The sequence below is a fragment of the Leptonychotes weddellii genome, chromosome 6 (assembly GCF_054177405.1).
Source record: "Leptonychotes weddellii isolate Sample4059 chromosome 6, ASM5417740v2, whole genome shotgun sequence".
In the NCBI taxonomy this organism is placed as follows: domain Eukaryota; kingdom Metazoa; phylum Chordata; class Mammalia; order Carnivora; family Phocidae; genus Leptonychotes; species Leptonychotes weddellii.
In genome coordinates, this window is record NC_138374.1 from 494,365 (window position 1) to 516,371 (window position 22,007).

Here is a 22,007-nt window from a genome sequence, read left to right on the forward strand (position 1 = left end):
GGCCGCGGGGGTTGGAGGCCGGGCCGCGGGGGGTGGACGCCCGGCCGCCGGCCCCCTCCCACACTGGCCCCCCGGTGCACAGTGATGCCATGCGGGCTTTCTCCTGACCAGACCTTTCTCCACTGTCGTCCTGGTAGATGACGCGTCCCTGAAGAGGGCTTATGAGCTGATTAAGTCGGCCAACCTGGGCAAATCAGAGTTTGACCCCATGGAGAGCTTCAGCCCCGACCTGTTTGTTTTGTGTGCAGAACAGGCGCTGAAGGTACGGAGTCGGGGGTCCTAGGAGGGTCTCTGTTTCTGGGAGCACGAGGGGGAGCTGGAGACAGCGGTAGCACCCGGGGGCGGGGGTGCCGTCCTCAGGTCTTGGCAGAGCCGCTGCCTGGCGCTGCATCCGCAGGCACCCTTCTGGGGCCGTTCATGGCCGCGGGGTGGTGTCTTGCAGATGGGGCACCCCGAGATGAGTGACGACTGCATCCAGATGTACTTCAAGGCGAAGGGGCCAGTCACCCAGTTCCTGGGCCGAGCGCACCTGTGTAAGGCCCAGCTCTGTGCCCCCAAGTCCACCGAAAACCTGGTGAGAGACGCCCCGGGGAGCAGGCGTCCATCTGAGGGTGAAGCCTTCCAACCCTAACCTTCCGTGGGACCCCCACCAGGTCCCCGTTCCTAAACGAATACCTAATGGTTTGTCCCACTCGAGGTTTTCCCTGAGGCTGCCTTGATTCTCCTCAAAATTTTACATCTTGTGTGGAAAGAGTTACAATCTCACCTGCTTCCAAAATTGTGTCAGGCTAGACAAATCCTAAAGTACTCTTTATGGGGCGCCTGGGTGGCTCAGTCGTTAAGCACCTGCCTTCGGCTCAGGTCGTGATCCCAGGGTCCTGGGATCGAGTCCCGCATCGGGCTCCCTGCTCCGCGGGAAGCCTGCTTCTCCCTCTCCCACTCGCCCTGCTTGTGTTCCCTCTCTCGCTGTATCTCTCTCTGTCAAATAAATAAATAAAATCTTTAAAAATAAATAAATAAAATAAAATAAAGTACTCTTTATGGAAAGGTCAGCGAGCAGATTTATCATCAGTTTCCCGCTTGTGCTTTTCCCCGAAGCTCCTGTCTGACCTTTGGCGTCTGCATCCTGGTGCCCTGGTTGTGCCCAGGACAGTTGCCCTTGAGCCCGGCCGGGTGTGCCTGAGGACGCGCGAGGCGCCCAGGCTCCTGCTGCTTATACATGGGCTCCCAGGCCAGTCCTTAGTGTGGTTTAATGTCCACGGAAGTGACCACGAGCAATGATTGATGTTTCAGTGGCAAATTCAATGCAATTGTGCATTTTTTATGTTGTTTTAGGAGGAATTTGAAAATTGTGTGACTCAGTATATGAAGGCAATAAACTTTGCAAAAGGAGAACCCAGGTAGGCATATAGAATTGGCCATTTCTAACTGGGATTGTGTAAAAGGTACAGGACCAGGATTTACCAAGTGGTTCTACCTGTTTGGACTGTGGGGGGTTTTGTCCTTGTTGTGTCCTTGCTGTATGCTTGTTTCTAGCGTGTAGAGCTGGGTCCCATACACACACGATTCCCTTGGCCTCCTCCTTTTGTCTGTCCTGCGGTTGCTGTGATATGCAGACGGCTTTTGTCTGTGTTCTCTGTGGACACTTCTCCTTTGGCCGGTCTCCGTGGCCCTCTTAGTTTCTGGGCCTCTCTGAGGGCTCAGCATCAGAGTCCCGCCCTCCCCTGCCCCCCCTTGCCTCTGTTCCCTCTGGCAGATTGCCCAGGCCAAGGCCTCCTGTCTGTAGCGATTCAGCTAAAACTCTAGCACAGTTTTCTACTTAATTAATGTTTCTTTCATCAAAAAGAAAGATTATTGAAACTGTTAAGTTTGCACACAAAGTGGTATTAATACAACCTATTTAAGTAGGATACACCATTTAAAGGAGATTCAGGTGTAAATCCTGATTCACTCCTTTGGGCTCCTGATCAGTGCTGTTGCGAGCCTCTTCCCCATGCACCCTGGGTCTTACAAGGCAGAGCTGGCCTCTCAGAGAGGCCTGGAGCAAGAAAGGCAAATTGGTTCCTGTGGTGCCCTTACTCCAGTTCCTCCGGTGGCTCCTTCCAGCCCTCAGGAAAAAGCCCACCTTCTGAGGGGTGTCCCTGCTCCTCTCCTCACCCCTCCTCCTGCCCCACTTTGCCCTTCATGCACAGGCATGGGGACTTTGTTCCCCAAAGATTCTGCTCTCCCTCTTTTTTACCTGGCAGACCCTTTCCCTGCACCGCTCTCAGGGCTGATTGCGCTTCACATTTCAGGTCTCAGCAGGATGTTACTTCCTCCAGGAAGCCTTCCTTGATTCCCCCTGCACTTGCCTGTTCTTGTCTATCTCTTGGGAACCAAAGGAGACCTCGCTTACTGGTGTATTTTCACAGGGAGCTGATCACTTTCGGAATGACTGAATGGGTGAAGGGATCTCTAGTCTGGACTCAGGAGTCATGTGGCCGGGTCATCATGGCTGGGGTTGAACTGCAGCCTCCAGCCCCTTCTGCGTAGGCAGTGTGGGTGCCCGCAGCTCAGAGCGGCTCAGATGGTGCTGCTGCCATCTACTGGGGACAGAGGACTCGAGGCTCCTGTCTGAGGCCGCTCCGACAGGCTCTGGACGGGCTTGGGACCTAGTCTCAGACTTCCTCTGCTCACGTTGGCAGGTATTACTTCCTGGTGTATAACGCATCAGTCCTCTACTGGCAAATGGTGAGGCCGTTTCTCAAGCCGGGATATCATCACCATCTGATCTCCAGCCTCTCCCAAATTGTCAACGTGTTAAATCAGACTGAAGAAGAGGACAAGGAGTGGCGGGCAGAGCTGATGCTGTGAGTTGGATGCCCTGCCACAAGTCCCTAAGCAACCACGCTTGGCAGCCTCTGACCTCCTTCCCCTCCCGCTTGCTCCCAGGGGGATGATTATCTTACATGCTTTCTACTCTGTAGTTAGGATTACGGTTTTTGTGTCTCGTCTGATGAGGTCTATAGATAAAATCGCAGTGTCCTGATCATATGGGTGTTACAGCAAGATGAGTGTTTAGACTCAAAACACAGGAAGTGTGACCTTGTGTCATAATCCTGGCTCGTGGCTTTAACTTAGTTCAGTGAATTGTTACGCGGTAGACAGTTTAGCAACATAAAACTCAGCCAGAATGGCCCTGTTTCGGGAAGTGTGCTCCTTGTGCATCAGCCTAGGGACAGCCCTGAGAAGCCACAGTGAGAGATGTCAGCATATGATCCTTGTGCTGAGTGGACCGGAAGGCAATCAGCCAGACTTGTGCTATCTCTGGGAAGTACCATGTGCAGGCTAACGACTGGGTGCATGTCTGCAAGGAGGATCCAGAGGATCTGCCCTGCGGTTGGAATCCAGAATCTAAAGGCTTTCTTTACCTGCTTTATGGCTATTTGGGGAGCTTTTAACAGAAAATAAGTATAAATACAGTCTTTCTTAAAAATGCTATTATAAGAGTTGGAGGTAGTTATGGTGCAAACATTTCCTTTCCCTCCTGCCAGGAGTAGCATAGCTCTCTCAGCCCCTGCCTGCAGTCCCTGCTGAGCCACACGCTGCAGGTGTGGGGTAAGGAGCTGCCTGATCCCTGCATGTTTCTGAAGTTTGTGAAACGTAATAAAATGCAACCTGGTTACTAGACATTTGCAGCAGAAAACGATTTCATCAGGTTTTAATATCCAGTATTTTTATATTATCCAGGGAGCTTCTGGACTGTTATCTACAAGCTGGAAAAAAGGAAGAGGCTGCAAAATTTTGTGTCACTGCAGCGCCATTTATAAAAGCTAGCGTGCCACAGAAATATCGACACATATTTTCTGTTATGGTAAGCTGGCATTTTGAAAAATGTAGGCAGAAGTAATTTTCTTAAATGTCATTTTTGGAGAACCGTGTATAAAAACAACCAAGTCTATCCACTGAGAGAGGCGAAAGCATACATGCATCGTGCACACATTGAGAAAACAAAAAATCTTTTGCCTTCATCGTGATCTCTGAATATTACACTTGTAACAGCACTGAATGACAAAAAGGCTAGCAGAAAATTTGTTAATCTAGAGTAATCATAAACCCTACAATATGTATGAGGAACGTCATCATCTACTAACTTTCACGTATAGGAAATCAACTTGGGTTCTATATGAAAACTAAATATAAAATACCATTAATAAAGAGATACTTGTTCATTACAAATATTAATTTTAAAGGAAGAATAATTGTAAAATAGTAATTAGTATCTGGATCTCTACCTAATTATTTGTTTAAATCAATTAATAATTCTGTCCCATTTTATAACAGGTGAGACATGAATTCGTGGATGAGCTTCAGTTAGAGGAAGAAAAGAAAACCTCCGCTAGCCTGGCTGTCACTTACCACATTAATATGCTAAAAGCGTAAGTGGTTTAGGAGTTTTAGGTGCTGACTCGGGGTCTCTGTGCCATCTAGAGGGGATATGGCTGTGCCAGGGGGTGGGTGAGGGTGGAACAGTAGGGTGAGGCCTCGGCCCAGAGGATGGGACTCTGCCTTGTCTCCCTTTACTTAGAAGTAGCCAGAGAGAGGCTTCCCATGGGTGAGTGTAGCTTCTAAGCCAGTGAGGAAAGTGGTTTAGGAGGAGAGTCACTGGCTGGGTGAGATCTGTCTAATAGGCCCTTCCATATGAGGCTTGACACTTGACCTTGACAAATAGGAGTAGTTAATTTGGGTAAAACCCTGACAGTAGTGGTTTAAAGTGAAGGAAGAATGGAACTGTATGCAGCTGTCTGCTAAAGTGGCAAGAGGGAATTAGGAGGGTGGAGAGCCACTGTGTGAGAAGAAAGGGCAGTGAGGAGATCCAGTGCGTGTGAGGAGAAGGCAGTGAGGAGATCAGTGTGTGTGAGGAGAAGGCATGAGGAGATCAGTGTGTGTGAGGAGAAGGCATGAGGAGATCCAGTGTGTGTGAGGAGAAGGCATGAGGAGATCCAGTGTGTGTGAGGAGAAGGCAATGAGGAGATCCAGTGCATATGAAGAGAAGGCAGTGAGGAGATCCAGTGCGTGTGAGGAAAAGGCAGTGAGGAGCTCCAGTGCATGTGAGTTGAGGACAATGAGGAGATCCAGTGTGTGTGAGGAGAAGGCATGAGGAGATCCAGTGTGTGTGTGAGTAGAGGGAAGCTGTCCAGAGGGAGGCAGTTTGCTGCCCAGGGTCCTGAACAGGGGAGGTATGAAGGGCCAAGCCAGCCTACAAGGTTGCCCTCCTATGGGTCTGGTTCTGGCAGAGGGGCTGTACAGGGAAAAGGAGCCTGTTCTGGGAGTGAGGAGAGTAAGGAGGTGTGAGAAGTCATCTTGGAGAGTGAAGGAACGAAGGAAGAGGGATTTTTTAGGCCTGTTCAGTGGGAAACACAGGTTCATAGACTTGGAGTTTGTCTTAGGATAATTTGAACAAATCTGACATGATATTTTGGTTATTTATTGTTTGAATAAATTCTAGAAAATTGGATAAAAATGAGTTACCTGAAGATGTGAACTCAATTCTGAAGAAGGCCTATAAACATTTAAGTTATTATAATCACCAGCGCTTCCCTTCAGTCAGAGAGGAAAAGTAAGTGTTCGTGTTTTTTCCACTTTCACATCTACGTAATCGTTGTACCGTATCAAGCATTAGCCATTGTGGAGATTCTACTCTTTTTCTGGTCTTGAGGTTTGTACTGTTTGAGGAGCATTTGGGATATGTAGCTTCATATCGTACATTTTAAATCAAATTTAGCTTCTCAGCATAGGTACTTTTCAAGTTACTGAAACAGCTCACAGCTTTCTGAGTAGCAGTCTAACATCTCAGCAGCTAGAGTCCTCCACCCCCAGCACTCAGTTTTTCAATCCTGTGCCTTCCTCCATCCTCTGGGTGCTGTTTGCATTTAGGAGGCGTCCTGGATTGGATTCCCAGGAATGGATAGCTGAGCCAGAGGCTGACAGAATGAACTAGAATGTACCCTCTAGTTTATTCCCACGGAAATGATGGGTGTGCTTCCCAATCTAGCAGCTGTTTTGTCACATTCTCACGTGTGCTGACTTAAAAGAATGGACGCCACCGCCACCCTATTAACGTGGTGGCTGAAATGATCTTACTGCTTTGGTTTCCATCTGTGCGCCTCCGATTACCCATGAGGTGTAATACTCAGCCATATGTGGAGGCCTCTGAACTACCACTTTTGAGACTTCATCTTTTGAGTTCTCAATGATTTTCTCATCAACTTCTCTGCACTCCTAACACATGAAACATTTTGGCCGTTGTCTATAATAATTATTTATGTCTGTTTTCAGTCTGTCACTCATTCGTTAATTTTGGGGTGTTATGGGTTGAACTGTGTTCCCCCAGAAGATCTGTTCAAGTCCTGACCCTTGCTGCCTGTGAACATGATTGTATTTGGAAATAGGGTTTTTGCAGATGTCATCAAGTTAAGATGGGGTCATACTGGATTAGAATGGGCACTAATGAGTGACTTTTGTCCTTATAAGAAGAGGGAAATTTGGGATGCAGATGCTCACGATGAAGAAGCCCAGGTGACGATAGAGGCAGAGATTGGAGTGTTGTAGCTGCAAGTCAAGGGGCACCAAGGCTTGCTGACGAACACCAGAAGCCAGCAGAGCAAGGAAGGATCTTGCGGTAGAGGTCTCAGAGGGAGCGTGGTCCTGCAATACCCTGATTTTAGTCTCCTGGCCTCTGGAACTGTAAGAGATGGAATTTCTGTTGTTTAAGCCAATTAGTTGATGGTAATCCATCACAGCCGCCTTAGAAAACTCATATAGGGGGTGTATTATCCATTGCTGCTTCACAAATTACCACAGAGCTTGCAGCCTACGACGATGCATGTTGATTCTCTCACGGTGTCTGTGGGATGGGAATCCAGGCACAGCTGCCATCCACGTGTTGGCGGGGCCGTGGTCTCTTCTGAAGCTCGACGAGCAGGTGCTTTATCAGAGCCAGCTAGGGATAATTGGCCAGCGCAAGGGAAGTCAGAATTGCTTGGGATCTGATCAGGCCCAAGGTTGAGGTCTCCTGTTGGTTAGCAGTGAGTTACTCAAAGGGAAGTGACCACACAGGCCATGAACACCAGGGAGCAGGGTCACCAGGCATCTTGAGGCCGCCTGCAGTAGATTGGATGAAAGGGACCACAAGATGGCTCGTGTTCATGTTGTCACTTCCTGTAGGAACTCGTCCACGGCTTTTGAATTTGTACAGATTTAATGCACCAGGGGTGGTGTATATACATATTTTTAAAATGATTTTCATCATTGGGACGCCTAGTGGCGCAGTTTGGTTAAGCATCCGACTCTTGGTTTTGGCTCAGGTCATGGTCTCAGGGTCGCGAGATTGAGCCCCACATCAGGCTCCATGCTCAATGCAGAGTCTGTTTGTGATTCTCTCTCCCTCTGCCCCTACCTGTCCCCCAGCCCCATACTCGCTCTCTCTAAAATAAATAAATAAATCTTTAAATGATTTTCATGATTTTTTTTCTTATTTCAAATTTAATATGCAGTAATTGTAGGAAGTTTGAAAATGGATCAATGTATATTTTCAACATTATTATCACCTAGGTTTTTAATCTACTTCTCCCATATGAATTGTGAACATGTTTCTGCATCACAAAATATTCTGCAACTAAGTTCTTAACATGGGTTTTCAGGCCTTCTAGGAGGCCAGTCAGAGCACCTGGGGTTAGGAGACCCATGCACACGCATAGACATGTGTACGCACGAATGTGCAGTGTCCCCTCCAGTATCCCTTGTTACAGCTGGGCCCTCCCTTGGGGGTCTCACTACTGATATGAGCATCTCCAGGGGAAGTTTCTAGAAATGGGACTCTGGGGCACTGCTGCATGCTGCAAAAGCCACACGGAGCACGCATGTGAAGACCCTTGCCTCTGACCTCTCCGAGGAGAGGGGCATGCCGTTGCTCTCACCCCGTCCTCTGACTGCTGGTGTTTTATCCTACGTTTCCTGGCATTTTTTCCCTTTATTAGTTTCCTATACACTTATTTTGCCCATTTTTTATAAGTAGGATATAAACCATTTCATTATTGACTTGCAGATTTTTCTATTTTAAAATTTGAGCACTCCAGCTCTAGTATATTTATCAATTGTCCCAGGTTGTACACCTTTTAGGTTTTTAAAATTAATTTTTGATGTACAAAAATGTTTTATTTAATATAAGAATAATTTGAACTCATATTCATTCCCATCAGTCCTGGGCCTGTCGCGGATTCCTTGCCCAGTAGCCCTGTGAGTCAGGGCTGACCTGGGTCTCCCAGAAGTCCAGGCCGTGTGGCCCCAGCTCAGAGCTGGCTGCATACCCTGACCCCCACTTGTGTGCCCCCTAACCCCCACCATGAGCCAGGCTTGGCCTTGTGTCCCCCATCTCTACCTATGTGCCCAGCAAGGCCCTCCCATTCTCCAAGTTTGAAAATGGTTCTATCCCCTGCGGTGTCTCTGTGGCTTTACTTTTGTAAGAACTTCTGCTTTTACTGTGTGTGGCCAGAGGGGTTGAGCCCAGCAGCTCCTGATGTGGACAGTTAGGTTTCCTCGGCTTCGCGTGCGGTCTGCGTTTGCTTGGTGCTGCTCAGGCCTGGAGGAGAGGGCGTGTCCTGCGCTGGCTGGGCCGCCTGTCCCGAGCTGCCTTCTGTGTTTGCTTTCAGGTCCTTCCTGTCTAAAAGCCTCAGGCTCCCAACTCTGAGTGAGGGACCCTGCTGACACCCCTCCACCCGGGCTTCTGTGCCTAGAATTCTGGGTGGGAAAAAATGTTCTGTTAGTTTAAAACTGAAAAAAGGACTAAAACCCAGTGATTTATATCTTTCCGGGTTCTCCCTCCTTACCTGCGCAGTGGGTCCGTGTGGCCGGAGCTCAGGGAGCACGGAGGGGCAGGATGTCAAGCCAGGGCTGCCAGGGCCCTTGGAGCTCCAGGGGCTGAGCGGGGGGAGGAGGTGGGCGGGGATGGTGGGAGTGCAGGTTGGGGAGGGTGGCGACACCGAGTTCGGTTATTACAGCAGACTAGCCATTTGGGGTCCTGGGTAAGACTGTGATGGTTAGCTCGCAAAGGGCAGAAAGGGCACCGGCTTGTCCCAGGGGACATTTGGCATGTCTGGAGACTACCAGTGGCCGCCGTGGGGGCTGCTCCTGGCACCTCGTGGCTGGCAGCCAGGGGTGCTCCTCAAGGTACTGGGGTGTGCAGGATGCGTCTCCCGTGCCCAACCAAGAACTGCCTGGTCCAGGATGTCACGGTCAAGGCGGAGGACCCGGGCCTGTCCTATATCAGGCCTGGACTCCTATGGGTTTATGTTAAGTCTCAAGATCAGGTAGTCTAGTCCTCCAGCCTTGTTTTCAAAGTCACTTCGGCCCTCCTGGGTCCTTTGCATTCCCATGTAGATGTTAACATCAGCCTGCTTCTTTCTACAAAGCCCTGGACTAGTGGTATCCTTGGATGCTTGTCCCGTGGTCAGAGGAAGAGGCATTGAGTCAGGAAATTCGTGGCTGTTCCCCGTGTTGCTCCCACTGCTCTGATGATTCAGACGGTGACACCTGAGGCGCCGAGAGGCTGTGCGGGGCGTTTCCCTGCCTCCTTTCCTGAACTAGTACCCACCTGAGGGCAGAGAAGGAGGAGCAGTTCACCCAGCGGATGGAGCTCTTCATTGCCGCCAAATTCTGTCAGGGCCTGGCGGGGCTGGGCTTGGGGACCATGGCCCTAGGATGTTTGTTTTATTTTTATTTCCCACCTCTGGTTAAATGATGACTGCTTTTTCTCCCCTACAGGTACATGCAGGTAAATGGTCCCTGACGCCTCCTCTGATCCATTGCTCTCTTGTTTCTTCATTTCCAGAATTCTTTTGCTTTTTGAATTGGCTCGTCTCTCTTTGACCTTGAAATGTGAGGAGATCTCCTCTGGCTGCCTCTCAGACTTGAAGAGTATTGACAGCACAGTAAGTGATGGGTGACTGCGGATGGATGTACGGCACCTGCTCATTGTCACCTGGACGTAAAAGGCAAAGGGAGGGAAAGAAATTCCAAAACCCTCCCGCAGGAGGGCCTAGCAGTGTGGTTGGCAAAGTGCCTCGTTTTCCACATGTGCATTTCACCCAGCTGAGATGATGTGACATGCACATCACGCACTCTCGCTGCCACGGTCCGTGGGGCCCCCAGCGTCACTTCCTGCCTTTTCCATTGGGCACCTGCTGTGTTTAGTCCCAAAGTACCTCTGAGTCTTAGATATCAGCTGCTTCTCCCAAGTTTCCCTCTAAATAAAGCTCTAGCATAGGACCCCTTCCATGGTGCAGGTAATAAGACATACAGTTTAGCAGAAGGGAAATCAGTCATGTTTGTGGTTCTGTTGATCTGGAAATTGTTCTAAAAAAGGAAATAAAACTTCACCTGGACCTTGACAGTCTGGCAGTACTTGGATAGGACTGCCAGATGGGAGAGCTGGGACGAGCGTGTGGGGGTGGGTAGAGCTGAGGCCGGAGAACTCCGCAGCCAGAGAGCACAGGGGATGGAAACAGCGGAGGTAGCTATTTCTGAAGGACTTCAGAGTTCTTTTACGGCCCCATTCCCATCTTCTGTTTCCACACACAGTGGCCCAGCCTTAGCACTGGGGTCTCACCCTGCTCAGACCACCCGCAGAGAGCAACCTCCTGTGAGAGGGACACTCGCCCTGGGAGTGTGTGGTCCTCCTGGTGCTGCCGTGGTCTGTGGTATCCGTGGAAACATCTGGCACTGGTTCTTTTTAAAAGTTAAATGTGAAACTCAAGTGCCGAGGGCCCAGTGAATTGCACCTCTGAGATCACAGCACCCTCTCCTCACTGGCCCTTTGCAACATACTCAGTATTTGTTGCTCTTAGATTTTGTAAATGTTCTGTGCATACTCGAAGAGGATATCTTCATTTTTTAAGTGAAGGATTCTGTAGGTATCCACTAAAGTAGGGCTCTCAGTGTTAATTGGTTTAGATTTTTACATCCGCACTCATTTTTATCCGTTGACTCTCTTGATTTCTATGAGAAATGTGTTAAATCTCTCCCTGCAAATATGAGTATCTCATTTTTACAGCATACATTTGTCATTATTTATGGGTATTGGAATTGTTACATTTTCCTGGTAAGTTGTTAGTTACATTATTACATCTTGACCTTTATGTCTAACGACGATGTTTATGTGTTACTTGGTGATTGTCCATTTTCGCTATGAGAACACAACCTGTTGGAGGACAGGGACCTGCCTGATCCGTTTGCTGTTGTAGCCCCATTTCCCAGCGCAATGCCTGGCACTTCAGAGGTGCTCGGCAGATTTTGTTGAACAGAGGAATGGATGTTAACATCATTACAGTCTCCCTAAAGTGGGCATGTTCAGATGTTCAGGGTTTGTCAGCTCTTTCTTCAGAGGGTCTCCCTGCATTGACGAGCCTCCTGGCTGGGAAGTCCAAGAGCTGGGTCACTCAGGGGATTGGTGTGGAGCAACATCAGTCAAGAGGGAAGAGTCATAATCGAGGAAACCAGAAGTGACTGTGAGGCAGAGTTAGATTTCCAACACTGAACTGCACTGCCTGACGTTTCGCTGTCCTCTTAAGAGGAATGGAAAACAAAACAAACCTGTCATTCTGTATGATTGTTGAGGAATAAGTGAACCTCTTCTTAAAAGGGGGAAAGAATATGAAATTGACATAGTGAAAGAAATGAACTTTTTCTGGCCAAGTTGGAGTAAAAGGCCCTCATGCCTGAAACAACTAAAAAAACCAAACAATATATGAAATAATATTTTTCAAGACCCTGAACAACAGCTAATGAAGGAAAGCAAAGCTTGAGAGGTGGGCAACAAATGCGGGTGAGTCTTATCATCACCCAGAGCTTACTGCCTGGAGACTTTGCAGACTCGGCGAGGGAGGGGAACACAGGTGAAGCCCGAGACAGTCTACCTGGATTGAGGAGGAGTTGGCAGTCAGGAGGACGGAGCAGCTCCAGCTCACAGGACTGAGCACCACAGAGGAGTGAACTGCACAAAATGAGAGTTCTGGAGAGCTCCAGAGGCTCCCCCTTGGAGTCTTCAGCTGAGTTCTGATTCGTGCACGTGTGGAAGGGAACTACACAAGCTGGAGAGGGGGCCACCTAACCAGAGACCGGGGACCAGTCTTCAGAGTTACACAGGGCTGAGAATAGTTCCTGCCACGGAATTTAAAGCAGTTAGATCTAGATCCCGGCTTCCTGGCCACTGGACACACACCCATGTCACACCCAGGATGGCTTCTGTCAGCTAGCCAGTGCCCAGGACCCCAGAACTGCTGTTGCTGTGCAAGCACCCCGATGTAGTCTCCAGCTCCACGACTGCCCCATGGGCGTCTGTGCACCAGAAATCCGTGCCACCACTGCTAAGGTGCTTGCAACCCAGACCCAGTGCCAAAAGAGATCCCCATGGCCACGACATCCCCGTGGGAGAAAAAGTGATCAGGAGGTCCCCAGCAGCCTTCACCACCAAGGGCCCCAACAGACCTTGAAACTGGAGACCAGCAGCCTTGACTGTTGAGGAATCCTGCAGTCTTTGCTGAGGCTGGAGACGATGATGCTGGGCCTTCCCTAGCACGATAGCTGCCAGCCCCATCCTACTAGCCGGCATTCTCACCCCACCCACAGGGGAAGGTCTCTCCCCACCAAAACTGGACTGTGAAGTCTGCAAGAGATGACTACTTCACCAAATGCCCAGACATCAACACAGGCTACAAAAAACACAGAAAATCAGGGAAACATGATACCACCAAAGAAACACAACGATTTTCCCGTAACCTACTCCAAAGAAATGGAGGTATATGAATTGCCAGACAAAGAATTCAAAATAATTGTTTTAAGGAAGCTCAGCAGGCTAAAGGAACACAGATACACAATGAAATCAGGAAAAACGTGAACAAAATGAGAAGTTCAATAGTGATAAAAATCATTTAGAAAAACAATCAAATAGAGATCCTGGAGCCGAAGAATAAATACAGTGAATGAAGTGAAAAATATAGTGGAAAGTATCAATAGGAGGCTTGATCAAGCAGAAAAAAGAATTTGTAAACTAAAAGGTCATTTGAAATTTTCCAGAGGAGAAAAAGTGAAAAAGCATAGAAAGCCTATGTGAATTATGGGATACTAGCAAGCAAAACAATATTTGCTTTATGGGAGTCCCAGAGGCAAAAGGAGAGGAAGGGGCAAGAAAACTGATTAAAAAAAATAATGGTTGAAAACCCCCCAAATCTGGAGAAGAGGTATGGCCATCCAAGTACATGAAGCTCATAGGTCCTATAAGAGATTCGACCCAGTGAAGACTTCACCAAGGCATATGATAATAAAAGTGTCAAAGTTCTATTATACAAATTATTATTATTATGAAAGAGAGAATTTTGAAATCAGCAGGAGAACCAAAATGATCTGATACAAGGGAATCTCCATAAGGCTCTCAATGGATTTATCAGCAGAAACCTTGCAGGCCAGGAAGGGATTGGATGATATATTCAAAGTGCTGAAAGGAAAAACTGCCAGACAAGAATATTTTATCCAGCAAAGCTGTCCTTCAGAAATGAAGGAGAGAGAAAGACAGTCCCAGACAAACAAAAGCTGAGGGGGTTGATCAACACTAGACCTGCCCTCAAAGAAACGCTAAAGAGAGTTCTTCAAGGTGAAGTGAAAGGACATTAATTAGTAACAGCAAAATATACAAAAGTATAAATCTGACTGGTAAAGGTAAGTATATAGTCACATCAGAATACTCTTATACTGTAATGGTGGTATATAAATCACTTCACCTGGTATAAAGTCTAAAAGACAAAATTACTAAGAATAACTTGCTACAATAATTTGTTAATGGATACAGAACATTGAAAGACGTAAATTGTGACATGAAAAATATAAAATGTAGTGGGGAGTGGTAAAAAGGTAGAGTTTTTGTATGTGATTGGAGTGAAGTTGTTTCAACTTAAAATAGATTGTCATGACTATAGATGTTTTCTGTAAGCTTCGTGGTAACCACAAAGCACAATGCACAAAAGATTAAAAGAAAAGAGTCAAAGCATACCACACTGGAGAATCATCAAATCACAAAAGGAGAAAGCAACAGAAAGGAACAAAGAAACTATAAAACAGCCAGAAAAGAAGATGATAATAATAAGTTCTTACCTATTAAAAATTACTTTAAATATGAAGGAGTAAATTCGCCTATTAAAAGACATAGAGTACTGAATGAATTAAAATTTTTTTAGAAAGACCAAACTATATGCTGCCCACAAGAGACTTACTTCAGCATTAAGGACACACATAGGCTGAAAGTGAAGGGATGGGAAAAGATATTCCATGCAGATGGTAACCAAAAGAGCAGGAGTAGCTATACTTACTTATCCAAAAGTAAAAAAAAAAAAAAAGTAATGAGACAAAGAAGATCATTATATAATGATAAACAATTGATTAATCAAGAGAATGTAACAGTTGTGCATACGTACATACCCAGCATTAGAGCACCTAAGGGCATGAAGTGAGTATTAACAGATCTGAAAGCAGAAATATACAGCAACACAATAATAGTAGGGATCTGCAAGACTTCACTTTCAACGTGGATATATCATCCAAACAGAAAATCATTAGGGATATATTGGGCTTGAGCTACACTTTAGACCAAATGGGCTTAATAGACATATATAGAGGAGAGAAGGCTCAAATAAAATCAGAAATGAAAGAGGAGACATTACCACTGATACCACAGAGATATGAAGGATTGTAAGAGAACACTATGAAAATTATACCCCAACAAGATGGATAACCTATAAGAAATGGATAAATTCCTAGAAACATACAATCTACCAAGACTGAATCATGAAGAAATAGGAAATCTGAATAGACTGATAACTAGTAAGTAGTTTGAAATAGTAATAAAAAATCTCCCAACAAAGAAATGCCCAGGACCAGATGACTTCACTAGTGAATTATACCAAACATTTAAAGAAGAGTTGATGCCAATCCTTTAAAAACTCTTCAAAAAAAAAAAAAAAAAAACTGAAGAGAAAGGAACACTCCCCAACTCATTTTTAAGGCCACGATCTCTCTGATAGCAAAGCCAGACAAAGACACCACAAGAAAAGAAAACCACAGGCCAATATCCCTGATGAACATGGATGCAAAAGTCCTCAACAAAATACCAGCAAACTAGATTCAACAGCACATTGTAGAGATCATATGCCAAGATCAGGTATGATTTATCCTGAGGATGCAAGAATGGTTTAACGCAGACAAATCAAATAAATGTGATGCAACACATTAACAGAAAGAAGGATAAAAGCCATATGATCATCTCAACACATGCAAGAAAAGCATTTGTCAAAATTCAACATCCTTTCATGATAAAACTCTCAACAAATTTGGTATAGAAAGAATGTTATCACAACATAACAAAGGTCATCTATGACCAGCCCACAGCTCACATCATACTCCATGGTGAAAAGCTAAAGGGAAAATTCCACCAAAAACTGTTAGAACTAATGAGCAAATTCAGTAAAGTTGCAAAATTCACAATCAGCAGAAATCAGTTGTTTCTGTACACTAACAATGAACTATCTGAAAGAGGAATTAAGAAAACAATCCCATTTATAATAGTATCAAAACCATAAAATACTTAGGAATAAATTTAGCCAAGGAAGTGAAAGACCTATACACTGAAAACTATAAGACACTGATAAAAGAAATTGAGGAAGACACAAATAAATGGAAAGATATTCAATGTTTATGGATTGAAAGAATTAAAATTGTTAAAATGTCTATACTACCCAAAACCATGTACAGATTCAATTCAATCTCTATCAAAATTCCAATGGCCTTTCTCACAAAAATTTTTTAAAAATCTTAAAATTTGTATGGAACCACTGAAGAGCAAAAGCACTCTTGGGAAAGAAGAACAAAGCTGGAGGCATCACACTTCTTGGTTTGCACCTATGTTAAAAAGCTGTAGTGATCAGAGCAGTGTGGTCCTGGCTTAAAAATAGATGCATAGAACAATGGAGTAGAACTGAGAGCCCAGAAATCAGCCCACACACATTAATGTCTTTGACAAGCGCACTGATAACACACGATGGGGAAACGGGGCGTCCACATGCAGAGGAATGAAATTGGACCCCTATATTACACCACTCACAAAAATTAACTGGAAATGGTTTAAAGACCTTTAGGACCTGAAGCCATAAAACTCCTCCTATACGAAGACATAGGGAAAAAGCTTCTTGACATTGGTCTTGGCTATTTTTTGAATATGACAACGAAAGCAAAAGTAAACAAGTGGGACTACATCAAACTAAATGCTTCTGCACAGCAAAGGAAACAGTCCACACAGTGAAAAGGCACCCTATGACAGGAGAAAAATATTTGCAAACCATGTATCTGATAAGGGATTGGTATCTAAAATATGTAAGGAACTCATACAATTCAGTAGCAAAAACCCCCAAATAATCTAATGAATAAAATGAGCTGAAGACCCGAGTAAACGTTTTTTCAAAGAAGATACTCAAATGGCCATCCGGTACACTCATCATCAGGGAGATACAAATCAAAACCACGGTATCACCTTACACCTGTTAGAATGGCTGTTACCAAAAATATAAGAGGTAACAAGTATTGGCTTCTACCCCACTTCAGATGCCCAGGGATGTGGAGAAAAGGAAACCCTTGTACACTTTAGGTGGGAATGTAAATTGGTACAGCCATTATTGAAAACAGTGGGGAAGTTCCTTAAAAAATTAAAAATAGACTACAATATGATCCAGCAGTCCTCCTCCTGGGAATATATCCAGAGGAAGTGAAATCAGTATCTCAAAGAGATATCTACACCGCCGTGTTCACTGAAGCATTAATCACAATAGCCAAGATACGGAAACAACCTGTCAGTGGATGAGTGGATCAAGAAAATGTGTGTGTATAAATACACACATAGACATATGCACACACAGTCTGTAGATAATATAGTTATATATATATAATTATATAATATGGACTCTGCACATATACGTATTGTGTGTACACACACACACACAGAGGAAATCCTGCCATTTGTGGCAACATGGACTAGTCTAGAGGTATTATGCTGAGAGAAAGTAGCCAGACGGAGAAACAGAATAAAATGGTGCTTGCTAGGGCCTAGGGGGTGCAGGAAGGGGGGAGATGTTGGTCAAAGGGGACTAACTTTTAGTTATAAGATGAATAAGTTTTAAGGTTCTAATGTACAGCTTGGTGACTGTAGTTAATAATACTGTGTTGTAGGGGCTCCTGGGCAGCTCAGTCGTTGAGCGTCTGCCTTCGGCTCAGGTCATGATCCCGGGGTCCTGGGATCGAGCCCCACATCGGGCTCCCTGCTCCGCGGGAAGCCTGCTTCTCCCTCTCCCTTTGTGCTCTCTCTCTTTCTCTCTCAAATAAATTTTTAAAAAATCTTTAAAATTAAAAAAAACAGAGGTAAAATATTTATTAAAATATACAAAATCTGAAAGAGTCTGACCCAGATTACAAGAAACTTTAGAGGCAGCTCTTCAGGTGGAAGAAAGTGGCGCCAGATGGAAGTCCAGACCTGCAGAAAATAGAGAGCAGCCCCCAGAAAGGGCAAGTACATGAACAAATGCGAAAGACTTTTAAAAATAGTTGAATCTCTTCAAAAGGTCATTGGCTGTTTAGAGTGAAGATTCTGTGTGAATCACAGGACTCTGTCCGGGTTGGATGGCGGCTCTGGCGTGCTCCCACGCAGAGTCCTCGCAGGAGAGCTTCAGAGATGGACACACTGATCATGAAACTTGCATGGAAATGCAAAGGAGCCAAGCTAACGCAGAGACACTCTGGAAACGCACACGTGTCAGAAGGTGGACGCTACCTCGCTCCCGGACGAATGGCAGATGCGCAGTCGTTGGGCCAGTGTGGCGCTGGCCCGAGGAAGTGACGTAGATGGAATGAGTCCAGGCTTAGACCCGCAAACATACGGCCAGCTGACTTTCGACAGAGGTGTAATGGCAACTGGTGGATAAAAAAAGGCATCTTTTTAAACAAATGGTACTGGAGCAGGTGAATAGCCACATGTTAAAAAACAAAAAGAAGAACAAACAAAACAAAAACATTGACTCCCTACTTCACACCATATACAGAAATTAGCTCAAAATGCACTGTAGACCTAAATGTGAGAGTCAAAACTATACAACTTCTAGAGAAAAAAAATCAAATCTTTGTGACTTTGAGTTATGCAAAGAATTCTTAGATTTGATGTCAAGAGCATAATTCATACAAGAAATTGATACATTTTGTTAAAATGAAGAACCTTTGCTCTTTGCTACTGTTCAGAAAATGTGAAAATACAAACCAGATCCTGACTGAAAATGTCTGCAAGTCACATATCTGATAAAGGACTTCATATCCAGGATATGCAGAGAACTCTCAATATCAAGAAAACAACCCCCCAAAAAAGGGAAAGCTCTGGATAGACACTTCCCCCGGTGAAGATGTGTGGATAGAGAGAAGAAAAGGTATGGAACGTCATTACTTGTGATGTTGACTGCTCTGGGAAGAGCTGGTTTTCCAAGTCCTGAGTGTTTCTGCTTTGCTTTCGCACAGAACAGTGCACTTCCGGCACTTCCAACACCAAATGTGTGTGGGTTTTCCCCACAGCAAGCAAGTCTGAGACACGAGCTGGGTGTCCTATAATTTTAGACAATTCTGATGCTCTTATTGGAGACAGCATCAGATCCCACAGGTGAAGGACTCAGGCCCACAAAACTGCTCCCCCACTTTGGTGCCAGTGGTGAGTAGAAGGTGCCCAAGGTTACCCACAACTTCTGTCCTTTTTGCCTACAAATGAAGGGTTCCCACAACCCCCTCCTTGGGTTTGATTAATTTTCCAGAGTGGCTCACAGAACTCAGGGAAACAGGTTTACCAATTTATTATATAATAAAGGATGCAGATGAACGGCCAGATGAAGAGATATAGAGGGCAAGGTCTCGGAGGGTCCCAAGCGTGGGGAAGAGCTTCTGTCCCTGTGGAGTTGGGGTGGGTCACCCTTCCAGTATGTGGACATGTTTACCAACCTGGAGGCTCTCCGAACCCTGTACTATTGGGATTTTATGGGGGCTTCCTCACATAGACATGATCCAATTATTGATGCATTTCTGGAGGATAGCGGCAGGGCTGAGAGTCCCAAGCTTGTAATCATGGCTTGGTCTTTGTGTGACCAGCTCCCACCCAGGAGCCCACGGGAATCACATCTTTAGAAGGAAAGATGCTCCTGGTGCTCTGTCACTTAGAGCATTACAAGGGTTTCAGGAGCTGAGCTGGGAACCGAGGCGGAGACCAGTGACCATTCTGTACTAACTCACAGTGACGCACCTCCTAGACTGGCTACAGTTCAGGACTGACCACACTCAGCAATGTGGGAGAGGACGTGGGGAAGGTCTCACCACAGTCACAGCGGGCGGGAACGCAGAAAGCTTTGCAGTTTGGTAGAAGCGCAGTGTGCCCCGCGAAGACAAGTCCCGGGTTCCTGCTGCCCACACCTCTGCCTCCACCAAGCAGGGTGCTCTCATCCTAACCCTGTCAGGGATTAAGTAAAAGAAAACACGTTTGCCATCTGAAGTTGGTGTAATCAAGTAAAAATTCAATGTCCAGTGAAATTAACTATCCTTTTTCCCCCACGATTAAAAAGGTATGAAAAAAACTTTTGTTTGCTTTCTCACTTAAATCTTTGCATTTTGGAGGAACATTTTAAGTTTTTGTTATATGTCTTTGTATTCTCTTATGTTTTCTTGCTGAATTTCTACCTAGTAAGTTAGATGTATTTTAAAATGGTCTTTGAAGTTAATGAATGTGTGTGATTGCTTTCATTAAAAATCTCCCATGTATACAAAAACTGTGTGTGTCCTGCAGGATCCTGGGAAGCTGATTGAAATCGAATGCCTGGAGTACGAATTAGAAGCTTTAAGACTCGAAAGTAAAATTAAAATCTATGTCCGAGCAGCCGTTGAGGTAAACCCCTGAGCAGGCTCAGCATCACTGAGCGGTTTTGCGCACTTCCTGGAAGCTGCTGGCTCCCAGGTGACGGGGACACTAGGCCAGCCTCCTGTGCCTCGGGTTCCCACCCGTGAACTCGGCCTCTCTGGCGGGAGCCCCACCGGGACTGGCTGCCATTCTCCACAGCAGTGAGCACAGTCCCCCATGGCTCCCAGGGCCATCTGGCCTACCGGGCGTGTGGGGCTCATGCAGCCTGCTGCTGGGCTGGGGATCGGAGGTGGGCAGAAGAGGGTCATCAGAGGTTGTTGGGGATACAGGGATCCCAGGATGTGTGGGGGAGAGGTGGGGAGCTCAGGGACGCGTGGGGCGGGGGAGGCGGGGATCCCAGGGGCGCATGGGGCGGGGGAGGCGGGGACCCCAGGGGCGCGTGGGGCAGGGGAGGCGGGGATCCCAGGGGTGCATGGAGGGGGAGGCAGGGAGTCCAGGGAGGGCAAGTCCAGGGGACCCCGCTGGGAGGGGGGTACTGTGCTCACCAGAGCTGCTCTTCCTCGGCTGCTGCACTTGGAGATGGTGGCCTTGTTTGCCACGTTCGTTCTGCCGTTGGAGAGGAGGCAGCTTCTTTCCGATGAGCTGGCACAGCAGCAGCTGTCTAAACATGGTGGCAAAGAAGTACAGGCGACGGGAGCTTGGCTGCTCTCTCCCATCGGCTTATTTAGCGCAGTAGGATTTGGACCGGCAGCCCTGCCAGGAAAGGAATCCAGAGATTATTTTAGACTACTCTTTAATGAGAATCTTTGCAGCTTAAAAGGAAAAGAATCTACTGGAAGAGAGTAGTGGTGGCTAGCGTTGATGTGGAGCTGAGGCGGGCGCTCATGGATCAGCTCATGGCGCCTCCAGAGAGCCTTCCGGCCAGAGGCCAGCAGCAGTCACAGGGCTCCGTACTCCGCACTGCAGCAGGCTCCGCATGGCGCCTTCCTTGCTGCCTGGTGGATGTTCATGTTCCTGCTGGACTTGCTCATGTGGCTCTTGTAGCCTTGACCTTGTCCGGCACCTGGCAGGAGCCTGACCAGGGCTGTGTGGGACGTGGCTGCCAGAGCACACTGGCCCCAGGTTTGATCACGGGCTGCAGCGGAGCACGCGGCCTGAGGGGCTGCGACGGGCGGCTGTGTGGAGCTCAGTCCCTCGGCTTCTGCCCGCTGGTACTGGTCGGGAGGTTTCAGGTGCCAGTTCAGGAGGCAGTGTGAGGGGAGGCCCTGAGGGTGCTGGCAGCCAGAGGCCGTGGAACGTGGCCGAGTTAGGATCGGCGGGCAGCCCCGGGGGGCTCTGCGGAGGCGTGGGGCTGGAGGCCGCTTCCACACATCCTCGCATGTGGGACCAGAGCCTGGCTGGTGGGGGCACACTTGTAACACAGAACAGAGAAGATGGTCTTCGGGTTGCAAGCATAACTGCCTGTAGGCCGCGGTGAATATACAAGCCCGAGAAATGCGCACACGTGGACTGAATCAGCTCATGGAAGAGAGACATCCGTGGCTGTGCAGAGCCCATTCTAGGCCTTTTAAGGAAGTATCTTACAGACAACCAGTCCCTTCTAGAGAAGGTGACATGGGCCATTGCCACAGACGGCCCCACCGGCTGCCTCCCGACCCTCCAGCTCCCCAGGTGGTGTGCGGGACTCGCCTTCGGTCTTCACAGACTGGCCCGTGTGTTTTGTGCAGACCCAGCTGAACCTGGTGCGGAGACTTGACGTGGCACTCCAGCGGGCCGTGCGGCTGGGCGAGCCCGGGCCCATCCACGTGGTGTGTGCCACCCAGTGGAACACGAGTCTCCCTCTGCTGCAGCACCACCTGCGGCAGCAGCTGCGGAAGCCGCTGGCCAACGTCGCAGACGCCCTGGAGAAGGTGGACAGGTAGCTGGTGCCTCCTGGTCCTGGGCTCAGAGGGGGGTGCTCCTGTGGGAGAGCGCTGGGCAGACCCTTCGACACCAGCAC

General features: G+C 47.2%; 1 protein-coding gene across 1 annotated transcript in view; it reads left to right on the top strand.

The window, feature by feature from the left end:
- CFAP46 (cilia and flagella associated protein 46) overlaps positions 1-22,007 on the top strand; it is a 123,995-nt gene that overhangs the window by 26,740 nt on the left and 75,248 nt on the right. The window contains exons 3-12 of the mRNA XM_081822985.1: positions 84-262; positions 443-574; positions 1,336-1,400; positions 2,685-2,849; positions 3,730-3,853; positions 4,324-4,418; positions 5,489-5,599; positions 9,869-9,968; positions 19,937-20,035; positions 21,736-21,926. Coding sequence (XP_081679111.1) covers positions 84-262; positions 443-574; positions 1,336-1,400; positions 2,685-2,849; positions 3,730-3,853; positions 4,324-4,418; positions 5,489-5,599; positions 9,869-9,968; positions 19,937-20,035; positions 21,736-21,926 — 1,261 coding nt within the window. The remainder of the gene's footprint in view (positions 1-83; positions 263-442; positions 575-1,335; positions 1,401-2,684; positions 2,850-3,729; positions 3,854-4,323; positions 4,419-5,488; positions 5,600-9,868; positions 9,969-19,936; positions 20,036-21,735; positions 21,927-22,007) is intronic.